The 18376-nt window shown below is 34.0% G+C and overlaps 2 protein-coding genes across 2 annotated transcripts in view; one reads left to right on the top strand and one right to left on the bottom strand.

Moving 5' to 3' along the window:
- LOC125848016 (ubiquitin-conjugating enzyme E2 2-like) overlaps window positions 1-18376 on the bottom strand; it is a 125201-nt gene that overhangs the window by 49701 nt on the left and 57124 nt on the right. The gene's annotated exons all lie outside the window — the stretch shown is intronic.
- Window positions 16-8678, top strand: LOC125848022 (probable 2-oxoglutarate-dependent dioxygenase AOP1). Its single transcript, XM_049527798.1, has 4 exons — window positions 16-227; window positions 6283-6486; window positions 7013-7346; window positions 8107-8678. Exons 1-4 carry the CDS (start codon window positions 55-57, stop codon window positions 8359-8361), a joined length of 966 nt encoding a protein of 321 aa, XP_049383755.1. The 5' UTR covers window positions 16-54; the 3' UTR covers window positions 8362-8678.

The following is an 18376-nucleotide window of genomic DNA, read 5'->3' as shown; positions in this document are numbered from 1 at the left end:
AGTGTTTCTTCTTTCTTTTTTCTCTTTGTTCATATTCTAAAAAATATTTCATCAATGGCATCTACCAAATTAGTTAAAGTCCCCGCCATTGATTTTTCCAATTATCAAGAGCTAAAACCAAACACTCCATTATGGGAATCCACAAAAATTCATATTTTTGAAGCTTTACAAGAATATGGTTGTTTTAAAGCAATATATAAACTTCCAAATGAAATGAAAGATGGATTGTGTAACACTCTCAACTTTTACAGTACAAACAAACACTATATATATATATATATATATATATATATATATATATATATGAACTGATATGTTTTACTGACTACAATTACAATACAACAGGACACAAACAAAGGAACTGTAAGTAACACTGCTACAAGGAAATACACTTGAAATTTGAAACTAGAAGCCTAGAATTGGGTTGAGAAGATAGAAGAAGAGGGAGAGAACTTTCAGAATCATACTTAACTGCCTACCCTTTTCTACCCACGTTTTCACACTTTTATACAACTTCCGTAACTAATTGTCGCTTTGCACATGTGACTTTCTTCCTGCCCAAAAGTAACTGTCCACCCTTTTAGGTGGAATTACACTTCTAGTACTCCGACGTCGCTTGTCAATGTGAATATCCCTAGTCTCATCCTCCTTATCATTCATAGTAGCAGATGTCTCCATTGAGTTCACAACATTACTTCCGCGCTGAAAATCGACCTTGTCCTCAAGGTTGAAGTCATAGATCTCAGTCTGGTCAGGACAATCTTGGAGCTGCAATGGTGTTACCTGTTGGATAGGCTCCCCCAAGCAACGCTTAAGTACTGAAACATGAAACACATGATGTATCTTGGCCTCGACAGGCAACTCCAATTTATATGCCACCTCTCCAATGCGTTTGATGACCTTGAAAGGACCAAAGTATCATCGTCTAAGCTTATGTCCCTTTTGCAGTCGCATAGAAAGCTATCCGTACGGTTTCAATTTTACGAAAACCCAATCACCCACTGTAAACACTAAATCAGTACGATGTTTATCTGCAAACGTCTTCATCTTTGTTTGAGCTTTGAGCAAATTATTTTTCAACAACGCTAGAACTGCATCACGTTGAATGAAGTAAGCCTCCACCAATTCACTAGTAGTGCTCCCCAATATATATCGAGCGATAGTTGGGGGTTCTCGTCCATACAACGCTTTAAACGGTGTCATTCTAGCTGATGTTTGGTACGAAGTATTGTACTAGAATTTTGCCCAAGGCAGCATGGTTACCCACTTGGTTGGAGCATCGGCAACATAACAATGAAGATATTGTTCAAGACACTTATTTAGAGTTCGGACTGTCCGTCAGTTTGGGGATGATATGCAGTTCTCATAGCCAAAAAGAATGGAGGAATCGTGGGTCACGATCAGTGACAATAGTGCAAGAAGGGCCGTGAAGGCGAATTACACCGACTACGAATGCTTCAACTACCAGTTGAGTAGAGAATGTGGAAGGTAAGGGAATAAAATGACCATATTTGGTCAGTCGATCCACCACGGTAAGGATAGTAGTTTTCTCTTTGGAACTTGGAAGGCAAGTGATAAAATTCATTGCGATATCTTCAAAGACTTGATCTGGTATATGGAGAGGCTGCAATAAACCTGCTGGATGCAAGTTTGTGTCTTTCATCTGTTGACATATCTGACAAGTTGTAACAAATGATTTCACATCCTTGCGCATCTGTCGCCAATAAAAATTTGAAGCCAATCGATGGTATGTTCTTGCCACACCAGGATGTCCTCCGATATTAGTGGCATGGAATTCAAACATTAGCTTGTGTCGTAATGGTTCATCTGATGGAATCACAAGCCTGCCTTTAAAAACTAACAACCCATCTTTGAATTGGAAATCCATGTGAGTCTCCACATCTTTTTGTAGAGCTTGCTGAATAGCCAATAATTCTGGATATGATTGATTAAAGGATTTCAATTCTTGTTCTAGATTAAATGTCCTGGCAGAAATGGCCATAAGAGAAGCATCTGAATTACGAGAGAGGGCATCAACGGCTGAATTTTGTTTCCCAGACCTGTATATGATATGAAAATAATAACCCACTAGTTTAGTGAACCATTTTTGTTGCTCAGGAGTTTGGATGGTTTGATTAGTAAGGTTCTTCAAAGACTGCTGGTCTGTTAATATTGTAAACCTTCTACCAAGAAGATATTGCCTCAATTTACTCACAGCTTGAGTAATGGCAAACATCTCACGATGATATGTTGAAGCTCGTTGCATTCTTGCATTGAATTTTTGACTAAAATCAGCGATCGAGTGCCCCTTTTGAGATAGAATGACACCAATTCCTTTCCCTGAAGCGTCAGTCTTTACTTGAAATTCTTGATTAAAATCTGGTAATGCCAATACTGGAGTGGAAACCAATTTAGTCTTCAAAGTTTCAAAAGCAATTTGAGTTTCTGGTGTCCATCGAAAAACTTCTTTCTTTAGCAAATCAATAATTGAACTTGCTATGGAAGCATAATGGTGGATAAATCGTCGGTAGTAGCCTGCAAGGCCGAGAAAACTCCGCACTTCTTTCACTGTACGGGGTGGTGCCCATTGCTGGATGAATTCCAATTTTCCTGGGTCGACAGATAATCCTTGAGATAAGATAATATGTCCCAAATAGTCTACTGATTCCTGTCCAGATAAGCATTTGGACCGCTTGGCCACCAACTGATATTGACGCAATAATTGAAGAACCGAGACCAAATGTTCCAAGTTATCAGTCCAAGTGGGACTATATATCAAAATGTCATCAAAGAATACCAGGACATATCGACGCAAGTAAGGTCTGAATTTCTCATTCATAGTTGCCTGAAATGTAGAGGGCGAGTTTGTAAGGCCAAATGGCATGACAAGAAATTCATAATGTCCATCATGAGTGCAAAATGCCGTCTTAGGGACATCCTCTGGACGGACCCTAATTTGATGATATCCAGACAATAAATCCAACTTGGAAAAATAGCGAGCACCATTCAATTCATCAAAAAGTTCATCAATTGTAGGAATGGGAAATCTATCACGAATTGTGATTGTATTCAATGCACGATAGTCAACACAAAACCTCTATGTGCCATCTTTTTTTCGAACCAGCAATACTAGAGAGGAAAATGGACTAGTACTTGTTCTGATTGCTCCTTATTTTAGCATTTCAGACGCTAACTGCTCCATAACCTGCTTTTGAAAATAAGGATATCGATATTGTTTCACATTAACCGGTCCTGCATTTGGAACTAGATGGATTGCATGGTCCTAACTTTGTGAATGAGGCAAACCTAGAGGTTTTTGAAAGACATCTTCATATGAATTGAGCACCATTGCTAATTCAGAGGGAATAGTACATGAAGGTTCCGAATCAACTACCAATTGTAGATGAAAATAGGAGGAAATTGCGTCTGTAGCAGCCATTCTTCTCAGACTATGTAATTGCACCGGTTGCATATCAGTAAGTGCATCCTCTTTCCATGAGATCTTAGAACCATTCAGAGTAAATTCAAATATTCTCTTTGCATAATCAGTAAGGACAGGACCCAAAGTTGCAAGCCACGAAACCCCGAGTACTATATCAGCACCATGAAGGGATAAAATATATTGATCTTCCACTATTTTGTTGCCCTGTATGGTTATTGTAATTTTTTTAGCCATTCCCTCACATCGTAATCATTGTCCACTTCCTACCACCACCGAAAACCTTGGCGTTGGTTTAGTCTCCAACTGAAGAAAGTTTGCCATCCTCGCCTGAATAAAATTATGTGTACTAGCATTATCCACAAGCACTTGTACCGGTGAACCATTAACATGACTAGTAAATCGGAGAGTAATGGAAGAATTTCCTCCAGATAAAGCATGATATGAAATATCTGATTGTTCTTGAATCTCCAAACATTGTAATTCCTCCGCTAAGACATCATCCGACACAAATTGATCTGGTAAGGTCGCTTCAGCCTCAGACTCTTCAGAAACAGTAGAAGTTGGGGAAGTGACTTACACTTGTGACCAGGAGAGTATTTTTCATCATAAGAATAACAAAGACCACGTTCTCGTCGACTTTGTAACTCTGCAGGGAAAAGACGTCTCATGGGCGAACAATTTGATGCAGTTTAGGCAACTGAAGCTATCTGATTCGAGATGGAGGGCTTTGAGACTATATAAGGATGAGTGAGAGTTGGTAGAAGTGGTGAAGCCTTACTGCTAGGCTTAAAGGTGCCCCGTTCAAGTTGGATCTTTTGCTCATATAAATGTGATAAACGTATAACTTCATTTAATTTTGTGGGCTCACGAATTAAAACAGCCGTTTTGATATCAGGTCTCAGTCCAGAAGTAAAAAAATGTGCTAATACCTGATCTGGAAAATGCATCGTCTCATTAGAAATCGCTTGGAAACGACTCTGGTATTCAGCCACCGTAGTGGTCTGCCAAAGTTTAGAAAGTCGACCCTCTGGTGCCTCTAGATCTCGTTTTTGAAATCGGACCAGCAGTTTCTTAGCGAAATGCTCCCAATTAACGAACTGTTTATTGCGAAACAACCATCTGTACCATTCCAATGCATCACCATTAAGGCTGGGCACGGGACCGGAATGGGACCACCAGACCAGAACGAACCGGTATCAGACCAAAATAGGACGGTTTGACCGGGTTGTTGACCGGTACCAGGATGAACCGAACCGAAACTACCGGGATGGAGGCTCAATTTCGTTCCGTCCCGTCCCACTATATACCGGGATAGAACCGAGACGGATCGAAATGGACCGGAACGGAACGGGATGGGATAAACGGGACGACACATATAGCTATTTCAAAAAATAATTATTTTTTTGAGTTATTTTGAATTACGAAAATACGAATGTTTTTTTTATTTTTCTAAGTTATATTAGTTTATAGTATTTGAGTTTTAAAATTTATAATGATTTTACTTAAGTTTATTTTAAAGATATTTTTTAAAAATTTTACGTATATAAGTTTGTAAGTTAAGTTTAATAAAGTTTTTTTTAAAAAAAATTTTGAGCTTATGTAATTATGTTATAAGTTTTAAAGATTTGAATCTTTTGAAGTTTATAAGTTATTAAGTTATACTTATAACTTGTAAGTTAAATAACTTAAGTTTGTAATTTTAAAAAATTAAATAAACAAAAAAGAAATGTTAATAAAAGTAAATAATGACAAAAATATTATTTTTTATTTTAATTAAAAATAATTTACCGGGACCGTACCGGACCGGACCGGACCGGAATGGAACCGGAATGAACCGGGATGAACCGGTACCGGTATACCGATACCAAATCATGATACCGTTCCGTTCCGTGTACCGGTTCAGTGTATCCCATCCCGTCCCGAATACTACCGGACCGAAACGAATCGGAACGGTACCGGTACAACCCGTTCCGGTGCCCAGCCTTAATCACCATCCAAGTAGAACGATGCTAGTGTTAACTTATGATCCTCCGTGATTCCATAAAATTCAAAGTAGCACTCTGCTTGGAAGACCCATGAATCAGGATTCACTCCATGGAATCGTCCTAATTCAACCGAAGCAGGTTTGTGTCACAAAGTAGGAGGCGTCTGTGTATGTCCTCCATAAACTTCAGTAGTTTGACGTGGTCGAGATGTTGCCACTACATGAGTACTACTTTGAGAACCTAGCGCCATCACATGACCTACCACCTCTTTCAACATAGATCGAATTTCTGAGATGTCACTCGAGAATGATTCTTTCACCACCCGTAAGGAGTCTTCGAGGAACTTGAGTTTTTGGTCCTCTTCCATTAGAGACCTCTGGATGAAAGCACCAATGTAACACTCTCACCTTTTACAGTACAAACAAACACTTATATATATATATATATATATATATATATATATATATATGAATTGATATGTTTTACTGACTACAATTACAATACAACATGACACAAACAAAGGAACTGTAAGTAACACTGCTACAAGGAAATACACTTGAAATCTGAAACTAGAAGCCTAGAATTGGGTTGAGAAGATAGAAGAAGAGGGAGAGAACTTTCAGAATCATACTTAACTGCCTACCTTTTCCTACCCACGTTTTCACACTTTTATACAACTTCCGTAACTAACCGTCGCTTTGCACACGTGATTTTCTTCCTGCCCAAAAGTAACTGTCCAACCTTTTAGGTGGAATTACACTTCTAGTACTCGACGTCGCTTGTCAATGTGAATATCACTAGTCTCATCCTCCTTATCATTCATAGTAGCAGATGTCTCCATTGAGTTCACAACAGATTGTTTGGTAGTTCAAAAGAAATATTTGAATTTCCTTTAGAAACCAAATTGAAAAATTTCTCAGAAAAACCATTACATGGCTACATGGGGATGATTCCACAATTGCCATTGTATGAGAGTTTATGTATTCCTGATTTGCTTAATCATCAAAGTCTTGAAACTTTTTCTAATATCTTTTGGCCTCATGGTAATCAACATTTCTGGTATGTATACTTTAATTTTTTCATTCTTTTTTATTTTTATTTTCTTATTATCATTATGTTTCAATTTTGCCCTAGTGGAAGTGATCAAAAGGTACAACATTAGAAAATTTTGAATAGCTTAGTTGATTGACTATCTGATCTGTTTTTCAGATCTATTCTTTATAACATTGTTTAAACAAAATAAAAATAGAGACCACAACATTAAAATATTTGGTATATAAAGTCACGACCTATTGAATAAAAAGAATTAAGTATCTTTCTCGATTCTATTTCCGTATCTATTCTTTATCAACAACATTAAAATATTTTGTATATGAAGTCACATCTAATAAGTGAGAGTTTGATTCCCCCTCCCATTTCTCTTTTCACTATCCCAATTTTAGAAATATATAAAAATAATTTTAAAAATAAATAAAAATACAAGACTTAGTTAACGTATCTAATATCGAATATTCAGATGTTTCTAAATATGTTCAACCTTCTTTATACGTTTATACTAACATTATATGTGCATTAATTTTTGCAGCGATTTGGTAAAATCTTATTCTAATCCACTTATGGAATTGGATAAGATGTTGAAAAGGATGATTTCGGAGAATTTGGGATTAAAAAATCACATTGATGAATTGTTGAATACCAATTATTTCCTATTTAGATTTACACATTATAAGGGATCATCAATTATTAGTGGAGATGAAAATAATAAAATTACTGGATTGGGTGGCCACACAGATGGTAACTTCTTAATTTTTATATCACAAAATCAAGTCAATGGATTGCAAATCAACAAAAATGGAGAGTGGATTGATGTGAATATTTCACCAAATTCTTGTGTTGTTTTGGCTGGTGATTCCTTCAAAGTAAGTGTTATATAAGTCTTTAGCTAGTGTTATTACCTTGTTGGGAACTGTGTTGTTTGAATTTTTTAAAAATATTGTTACACTTTTTTGGATTCTTCAAAAAAGCAAAGGTTTCAGAGGATTAGAGATGTTTGTGAAGAATAAATCCAAAGTTGGAACAACATGTTTAATTTCTTCATGCAAAATTGAAAAGAAATTTTGATATTTGTTGGAATCTATATCTCATGAGTCTCTATAAACATTGTCACACTTATTAATTAAAAGTTATTAAAGTTAAAAGGGTAAAAATATTCAAAAAGGTAAAATAACATAGTATGAAATATAATATTTTATCATTCTGGCCAAATTTTCTGGCCAAAAGGATTTTTTTCATTGCATTTTTGAAGGACATCAAATATTGAATAGGCCCTTTGTCTCCTTTTACTTAATCACTTTTGATTTTTTACTTGTCATTTTTGATAAATTAAGAAAAAAAATTATTTTTTATTTATTATACCCTCAATTTATTTAGACAGAAGACAGACTTTTTAATAAGTAAATTGATTTTGGAATTCTATTAATTAATATGAATAAAATGATAAATTTACCTTGAAAAATTTGACATACCGAATGATATCTTGAAGAGACCAACAAACACAGGTTATTGAAACTACATGTTTAATATTTTCATACTAAACTGAAAATGAATCTTGGTATTTGTTGACCCTATGTTGCTCTATTCTCCAAGAATATTACCGCGTCTATCTTGATATTTATACAGGCATGGACAAATGGTCGATTACATTCTCCTCTCCACAGAGTAACAATTGCCGGAGAAAGTGATAGACTTTCTATTCAATTATTTTCATTATCAAAACCAGGTCACTTCATCGAGGCACCAAAAGAACTGGTGGATGAAGAGCACCCTTTACTCTTCAAGCCATTTGAAATTCTTGGATTATTTGGGTATGCTGCCTCAGAAGCTGGCTATGGAGCTCCTCCCAGTGATCTTTTCAAGGCATATTGCGGTGTTTGATATGCTAATTGTGAATTTCTGTTCCTATCAGAATACCGTTAGTATATATGGGATTTCTGATAGAACATTTGCCGGAAATGTCTTCAAAGAGCCACCCTTTCCAATGGGTTTCCTTGGAAGTTCATTTTTTTTTTAGTAGTAAGCATCTTATGTTTGAATTGCTGCAGTTGGTAATTTATGTTTAATTTGTTTGTGGTTGTTTGGGCAAATATTTCCAATGGGTTTCGTTGGAAATTCATGTCTTTTTAGTAGTGTGCATCTTATGTTTGGATTGTTGCTGTTGGGAATTCATGTTTAATTTGTTTGTGTTTTTTTGGCAAATAATGAATTTAAAGTGGATGATTTTATTCTTTAAAAGGAAAAGATTCAACGTAATCCTTTAGTATTATTTGGTTTTTAAAAAGTATATCATATGAACAATTTTATATTAAAATTGTGATACAATTTGTATTGGATTATGATATCTATTAGTACTCATTACTAGGCCCATCCATCAAACAAACTCCTCGCGAGAATGACTTATTTTTCAAAGATTTTACACAAGTAAAACCATCACTTACAATATGTGCTTGTTTAGATTTGCCAGATTATCCAACAAAAGCTTGGGTCTAATATATATTATTTTATTTATTTTAATTTATGTGACACAGATAGAATAAGGAGATCAACTAAATTTTTAATTTTTTTTTTATTTTTAATTATTTTTGTAATATTTTTAACCTACCTTCCAATTTTATTTGTGATACATGTGATATTTCGAGAGTTAATCAATTTTTGAATATGTTTTACTTTAATATTTTAATATATGTTACTCACTCTATCCAACTTATGTGGCAGAGTGAAATTTTGAACTCAAACAAAATTTTACTTTGTTTTTTTAAATATTTTAAATTATTAATTTTTGTGATTGTTGGGTTTTAAAGGTCTGAATGGAAAATGAAGAGTTGCGACTTTTATGAAGAGTAGTGACTTTTATGAAAAGTTGCGACTTTTATGAAGAGTTGTGATTTTTATGAAAAGTTGCGACTTTTATGAAAAGTTGTGACTTTTCCAAAGGTTTGTGACCTTTCCGGTAAGGCACAATAAGAATCTTTTCACACTACTCTTTGTTTTCTATAAATTGAGGAATTTACTCTCATTTTAGTTGGACTAGTTTTTCTGGACTTCTTCTACTACTACTAAATCTAGTATTCTAAGTGTACTTTACTGCCGTTGAGTGGTTCGCTAACACTGTGGTTTTGGGTACCGATACACCAGTGAGTAAGATCGTTCTATCCTAGGAGGATATATTTCATTAACCTCGGGTACTTGAGGGGAATAATTTTCTTAAGGGGGCACTGTGCATTCAGTGGGCTAGATTTTCTTTCTTTGAGAAAAATATTTTTATATTGTTTCTAATCTGTTTCTGATTCTATTTTCTCTACTAGTTTTAAATTTCTAGTTTGAAAATACTTTTTAAACTTTGTTGTTTCTTACCAAGTTCTTCAAAGTTTTGTTCTAAGTATCTTAAGAATACAAGATGAACAACAATCTTAAGGAAATTATTATACTGTTGGTATTTCTTGTATTCTACTGATTGAGAGAAACATATCATGGAAGTAGAAGATTAATAATGCACTACTTCTTCAGAATTCAGTGCCTTGTTTAGCAAGGTCGAAGTGAGAATGTACCAGAAGAATTGATGGTATTTTGGTTAAAGATTACACCCGGGAACCTTCTTATTATTTATCTAAGGAGGAAAATAGTTTCTAAAAGTTAACATTTTTTATATTTATCATGTATGTCTTTGGAAAAAGATCTACAAACCATATGATTTTTGAATGAATTTTCTTTGGCAAAAAGTGTTGCCTTTAAAATTCTTTAGTTTGCAGAATGAGAGATGCACATTTTTGTTTGATAAAATAGTATGTCAAAATGTAATAATTAGAAGACTATTTGAAAAGAAAAACACATCTATGTGATAATCTAAGACTATGTTTAATTCTGTTTGGAGACAAAAAAAAAACTTTTGTAGTTTTGTACTCCATGTGAAATTCGATTGTATCTAATTTTTGTAGACTACAAACTTTTGTAGTTTTCTGCTCTGGATAAATTAGACTATGCTATTGGTTTGAAGAATATGAAAACTTCACATAATATGTCAATGTTGTACTTTTGATCTCTATAAATAAATTTCACTGTTATATAGAAACAAATTGTACAAATTTTTTTTTTTGTCTTTATTGTTAGTAGGCGAAATGGTCTAGTGGACCCTTATACTTGTATCAGTTTGTATTCTGAACCCTTCTACTTACCCCTTTGTCATCTGGACCCTTAAACTCAATTAAAATGAGACTTTTAAGCCCCTCTGACTGTTGATCAGGCTTACATGGCAACTTGATTAATGAGCTGGAATAAATATGTGATTCCACGCGCAAAAAGAGCGTAGAGACATAAGAATTTAAATAATTAAAAGAAAAAGAAAATTAGAATAAAAAGAGAAAACAAAATTAAAAATAAATGTTTCACTTCTTTCTTCTTCCCCCACCCATCCACGTTTCTTTTTTCCTCTTCAACCATCACTTTGTTCTTCCCCACCTAAACCTCCATTTTTCTCTTTCTCCCTTTCCTCGCTCCTTTACAATTTCTTTTTCTCTTTTTTCTTTTTCGTTTTCTCTTCCCCCAAATTAAAAATGAAATTGTGCAAAAAAATTGAACATAATCAGCAAAGGAAAATTCAGAAAATTGATGGGATAAACATAGTTGCCGGAAGAAATATGTCTAATGAGAATCTTGACCTCTTTGCTGTTAACATTGTTCTTGATTTGTTGTTTTTTTCATTTTTCTAGGGTAAAGTGTCAAGATCTGGTAGTTTTGAATGGTGAAAAGTAATTGTTGAATATTTTTATGAAATTAGATGAAGACTTCCTATTCTTCCCCATCTTCAATCTTTCACAGCAATCGTCTCCTTCTAATCCCTTAAACTTGTCTTTTTCAACTGGTTTCGATAACCCAAGAAAATCTCAGGCGAATTTTGGGTGGATTTCGACGTGTTTCACGGCAGAGGTTGGTGTGAAATTGTATTTGTAAGCAGTTTGGGGTGTGAAAATAGTAGTCAGCGTTGGATTACGAAAAGTTTGGCCAGATCTGGTTGTGGGGTGGCTTAGGTTGTTGTTACTGTGGAGGTTGGAGGAGGAAAGAAAAATAGTGATGGTGTGTGGTGGAGATAAAGACGGGTGTGGGAGAAAGTATATGTGATTTCGCCGGCAAAAATGGCGACGATGCCGGCGATGACTCTCTTTTGGTCGTAAAATAGTGAAAATATGGAGAATTAGAAATGCCAATAATAAACTAAAATGTTATTATTTTACATTTTATATAATAATTTTAGTTAATAATTTTTAAAAATAGTTATGAAATAATTATGATGTGGCATTAATATATCTGACGTGGATATGACATGTCAATTATATAAAGGAGAGTGAGTTACACACATGGTTGGAGGGGCTTAAAAGTCTCATTTTAATTGAGTTTAAGGGTCCAGATGACAAAGGGGTAAGTAGAAGAGTTCAGAATACAAACTGATACAAGTATAAGGATCCACCAGACCATTTTGCCTTGTTAGTATTCTAAATACTAAGTGGTATGTCTTTTTGTGATAGAGGAAAAATACCAGTGACTTAGAATTTGTGATTTTGTGCCTCTATGAAATGAACTTTGACATTGTGTAAAGATTGTCAAAGAGAATTAAAGCACTATAATTCTCAAAAGAGGTTTCATGTTGCCAATGACACTTTGATAGCATGAGAAAAAAAAATATGTGGAAAAACTATTTTCAAATACTTGAAAAATATTTTTGAGATCATATTTAAAATGTGGGGGGTTCTATGCTTATGACAAAGATAAAATTAGACTTAGTGTCTAATTTAAATTTGGAGTACAAGATATGAAATTCGATGATACTTTTATATTATGTTAGACCCATAAAATTCTTGGAGTATATTTGATATTATGGTCGTTAAATTTCTCTTTTACTAGTATATGGTATGACTAGTATGAAACTACCAAATTATATATATACTTGTTCAAAATGATTACAATTCTTTTTTCTGAATTGGGAGAATATATTCATTATTACTCCTTGTCCACATTTGATTTCTTGTTTTAAACTTTCTTTGGCTGAATTGAGAAAATAGTTGGAAGTAACAAAACGTAACTATGACCAATGAATTAGAAGAAAAGATGATATAATAATAATAATATAGTCAGTGTAATATTAATCCAACAAGTAAAGTTTAAGGAGGAAAGTGTACTTTCAAGATAGAAAATTATTTTCGATAAATTCTTGATTTAAGAAAAACACATGAAAGCATATCGAAAATGAAATAACTAAATGACAAATAAATAATATAGGAAATAATATTGTTGACATTGTTCCGTTGGAAAAATATGCATATATATTGCGTGCTTTCACACACACGGATCAACAATATAAGTGTACGTACAATATTAATAATTGATTGCAACAATCTTCTCCAACATACTACGCACATGCCCAGTAACGTGTTTTTAGGAAATGACATAAGTAAAAGATCGATAAAATTAGTTTATGAAAATATAATTGTAATGAGTTAATAACTGATGCATTTACCAACTCAATATATCACCCTAACCTTAAGGTATTAATCTTATGCATTTGAGTGCCTTATTAATTGATCCATAAGTTCCAAAAGTATTTCGTGTTAAATTAAAATTTATTTCAACCTATATATATTTTTTATTTTAAGTAAATAATATGAAATCATTTATTACATTTATTTTACTATTTCAATTAAGATAGTCTCATATCGACTGAGACGTTTTAAAAAAAGATATAATAAAAGAGTTTAGAGTATTTTATGTGATAAGTATTTCTTCATTCTTAATTAGAGATCTCAAATTTGAATTCTCTTGGATACAAAATCATCTTTGTTTGGGAGCGCTTTAACCACCACAATGTGGAACTTTCCCGCACGAATCCAAATTTAGTCAGCTCTATTGAACGCTAAATCAAAACCAAAAAAATAATAATTTTGCTCATGAATAAACTTAAATCGATTGTATGGAATTACTTTTTCTTAATTTTTCTTCTACATTCAATTACTCCCTCTTGTCTAAGTGAATTGTTTGGATTCGTTTTCTTTCATAGTTCAAAATAAGTGAATTGTTCAAAGTTTAAGGAAATTATTGAGAATTTTCTTTTATATTTACCATTTATTTAATAAAATTCTTAACTACTTTACATTTTATATGAGACTAGTTTGAGACTAATCAAAAGGATAATAATAAAAATACTAATATTTATTCGTATCCTAAAAATATATTTTTTAAGAGGTATGACATATACCCAACAATCACTCTGTTACGTTGTTGATCTCTTTGTTGTCCCACAGTAGAGCACTGTACGCCCTTGGTTTATAATCCATAGCTTCAGAAAAGGTTTTCTCAGAAGCAAAGTCATTGCAATTTGGTGGCCTTCAAGTAAGAACCAAAATTCGATCATGAAAATATATTTGAACGGATCAATAATTCATTTATTTATGAGAAACTTACATAAATCTATTATCAAATACAACTATTCTTTCAATATTTGTGTATTGACTCTAATGATACTATTGTTTCGTACCATTATGAAAGGAGATCTTGACAAAATATGCACCTCTTCGGTCTTCACGAACATAAATGTGAAAAATAAAGATGATTTTGTGGAGGTACAAATAATCTTAGATATTTTATAGAACTTTCTAGAGTTCTATAGAGTCTATCTTTAGTATTTGTTGTATCTAAGAAATGTGTAGATGTTCTAGATAATTAGATATCTATAGTAAAGTATAAAAATATCTAGATTCTTGTTACATGGTTAGAAGATAAGGATATCTATATATTTCTTGTAGATGTATCTAGAATAATTTCTAGAAGCATCCCTATACAAGTATAAAGAGGGATATTTGTAATAAACCTAAGAACAACCCAAATCAAAGAGTTTTGTTCGATAACAAAGTTCTCTTATCCAAAATATCCCTTCTCCAATTTCTAGCTTTCTCTTCTTTAGTTGAATCTAATCCGATCTTAGTTAACGATCTTAGGTTAGCAAAAGTTTTCCGACTATACTTTTCTTTTGCTATTCTCTACAGTAAAGAAATTGAATATTATTCGTAATCAATATGTTATTATGAGGCGCCTATATTTACTGTATTAATTTGCCCAACGAACACATGACTTGTTCAGCTGTATTTGTTCACGCAACAAATACAACCGGCCCTATCCAATGTTCCATATAGACATCTGCAGGGTCTCAAATGTAATTTGACATCTTGTCACATGCAAGAGTAGACCCACCCTTATCGAAGGGATGTCAAGTGAAACGTTTTCGTCAGAAAAATACATTATTTTAGAGGTCAAATTTTGGTTTAATAAATATATATATATATATATATATATATATATATATATATATATATATATATATATAAGTACTGACATCTCTTGACACAAGTTAAATGTTTAGTCTAGTAGTTAAGGTGAGATCGTGTGTTCTAAATTAAACGAGGACTCTAGCTACCATTGTCATAAGGAATTTTCTTGAGAAGCGTGAAGGCAAATGTACTGCAATGTGTCACCCATTTCTGTTCATTACGATATAAGGATCATATACTATATCTTAGGCTCTTTACTGCTACTCCCTCCGTCCCTATTTACTTGTCCATATTTCCTTTTTTAGTTGTCCCTATTTAGTTGTCCATTTTGACAAATCAAGAAAGGACAACAAATTTTTTCCTATTATACCCTTATTTACACTTCTTGAAAATTGTAAAAGTGTATGTTGTTTCCCTCCAATTTATTTCACTTGAATTGAAATAAGTGGTTGTAATTTTGAAGTGAAAAGTTGTCATAAGGGTAAAATTGTAACTTCACTGTGCTAATCATTGTTGCCTTAATCTGTGTGCCATTTCTAAAGTGGACAACTAAAAAGGGACGGAGGGAGTATATTCCAAGTGGAGGCCCATGCTTCTTCTTGACATGGCTGCACAATTGGATAAATTTCTTTTTAGGAAAAAATAAATTCTACGCTAGGTATTGAAAAAAAAAAAGAAGGGGATAATTAAAGAGGATAATATAATATATAATTATGTAACGATTCGAACTGTCGTTAATTAGGAGAGACGAAAATCTGGGAAAAATCTGGGCCACTGTCCCACCAGAGCGGTCCAGGTGCCGCTAGGGCGGCGGCGCCACAGCGGGATAAGTCGGCGCCATAGCGGGATAGGCGAGGTAGAACGTAATTTATGAGAAATCCTATTTTCTCCATCTTCCTAAAATATCTAAATAAGTCGTAAAACACCCTAAAAACCTCAGAAAAGCTACTCTAAGCTTGGGAAGGAAAGAGAAGGAGATTTCTAGCATGAGGATGGGAAAATCTTGAGGATTCTTGGACAAATCCACCGTCGCGAAGCCCGGAAAACCAGAATCGAAGTTAAAACTCCGTGCAACTGCTTGGTGCCCAGGTAGGCTAGGTTTTATGAATTGAGTAGTATAAATCTGTGCTCATCACGTGCTATATGTAAATCAATGGTAGGGTTTATGTGTAGACCTTCACACACCGAGCGAATTCCATGGGTAATTACTAGAAATCAAAGTAATTAGGATTATGCCTTGAGAAGGGAATATCGATGATTTGTTAGGGCTTCTAGAATTGCTATCTTGGATAGAATTGTTTAAAGAATAAGACTATGGAATCATGAATGAAACTAGATTTATGAACATATGCTAGATTACAAGTTGGGGTGATTAATTGAGAAATTACAAGAATTGTGATTTAAACCCTAGAAAGAAGCTTTAGATGATGAACTAGGGCTAAGCATGGCAAATTAGCATATGATGATAATGTTGCATTGTTGATCACATTTTTCGTGAATGAGATGGTGAATTATCTTTGACATGAAATCATGACATAAATGTATGATCTTGAGGATATACTTGTGTTTGTGATTGTGATGTGTTGTATGGGATCGGTTGCTACATTCCGGCATAACTATTGGATCGGTTGCCACGTTTCGGCATAACTATTGGATCGGTTGCCACGTTCCGGCATAACTATGGGATCGGTTGCCATGTTCCGACATAACTTACTTGGATCGATTGCCACATTTTGGCATAACTAACTGTTTGGGTTTGGGTTCCATGAGAGGGCCAATGATGTGATATAAAATGTGAAGTTGTTCGTTGTTCGTAAATGTTGATAATGTGGTACATGTTCAATATATGCATGGGATTATAATGTTGTTTGACTTGCTTGTGTTGAACTTAGGGCATATAGGTTATGGCCGTTACTAATTGATAGTTCTTGGGCTAAGCAAACTTGTTAGATATAGTGGAAGGATAAAGTGTTCAACGGGCGAGTAATGGATAGTAAGGGTGGATTATGTGTGTAATGGCGAGAAGTAGAGGTAGCGGGTGTGAGGAAATATGCTTAGGTAGATTTCACTTTGGAGAAAAGAGATTGGGTTTAGTGGGAAGAAAGCTTGAATTAATGTACTATGTGACCATGATTGGTTAGTGTGACGAGGAAGAGGAAGTAATGGTATGACGTGAATGGTTAGTTGAAATGTTGGTGGTTGTATTTAGGGGAATTTCTCTACGTGTTAGCATGGTTAGACTATGATTAAGTACCTGGTAGGAAGGTTAATGGAGAAGGATGTTAATAGTCAGAATACTAGTGTATATTGAAGTATTTCAAGAGAGGGTAAAGGTGGAGAAGCGAGTGGTTTATTTGATGATCTTATTAGTTGATTTCTTATATTATGTGGTGGGTGTCGGGTTGACCGATGATGCCTACCAGTACGCGTGTTTTGTACTGAAACTACTCTTGTTATGTCTTTGACATAGTTTGTATGCAGGATTGGTGACGTTTCATTAGGTGAAGACGAAGATAATCTCCATCAGCTTTTGTCATTCCTTCCGCATGATGGGAGTTGTGTCATTTATTTAACTGTCCAGTTGAACTTTTAGTAGCTCTTGTACCTGCTAGACTAGATCCATGAGAGTTGTTTAAATTACCTTACAAGTTTAACTAATAGTGTGTCCAATGATAGTATTTATAAAAACCATAGTATTATCTTATTTATTTTTGTTTCTTTAAATTTCGCATGTTTTTACTATTAGGATATGAGGGTTCTCCTACTTAGGTGTTAGAGTGGGTGCTTGCACGATCCGGTGGATCGTGACAAATTCGAAACAAACATGTATACTTATCGTCGTTATATATATATATGGTTGCGTTTTTTCTTCACTGGAATTTTCTTCTTTGCAGAGCTTTTCTCATATGGCTTCCACAATTTCTCCTCTTTATGTACACTTGCATCTCATCCTATATGATTATTTTTTATGGGAAAAAGGTCTGATATATCCGTTAACTTGTTATTTAGATCTGATATATTCCTCGTTATGAAAGTGGTTCATATATTCCCTTGATATACGAATGACTCACATATACCCTTGTCCTCTAACGAAAGTGAAAAAATTAATTTTAATTTAATTTTTTAATTATTTTTAAAAAAATCCATGTAGGTATATTAAAAATATAATTTTTTTAATATAATGTACATAGTTCCCAGAATGTCTGCTTCCATCTCCTTTTGGACAAACAGTGGAGGAACTATCAAAATGGTTGGTTCGTCAAAAGTTGCCACCTTTGTCCCCTCTTTAGCCAGAGCATCTGCGACTCTATTTTTCTCCCGAAACACATGGGATAGCTTCGTGACTTCCAGCTTTGACATCAAGTACCTGTATTCAACAATTAGATTATCATAGAGCAAGTTATTGTCCTTAATCATGTGAATTGCCTCAGTAGAGTCGATATTAATTTCAAGGGGAGTAAAGTTATGATCTACAACTATCTGGAGCCCTCTCTTAATGGCTAGGAGTTTGGCACTAATTGGATTGGTTAGGGGGGGTGTTCGAAAAAACCAATGATCCAGTGACCTGAGTGATTCTTGAC

The sequence above is a fragment of the Solanum stenotomum genome, chromosome 12 (genome assembly GCF_019186545.1).
Source record: "Solanum stenotomum isolate F172 chromosome 12, ASM1918654v1, whole genome shotgun sequence".
In the NCBI taxonomy this organism is placed as follows: Eukaryota; Viridiplantae; Streptophyta; class Magnoliopsida; order Solanales; family Solanaceae; genus Solanum; species Solanum stenotomum.
The sequence above is the reverse complement of the archived record's forward strand: the minus strand, read 5'-3'. Positions and strand labels throughout refer to the sequence as shown.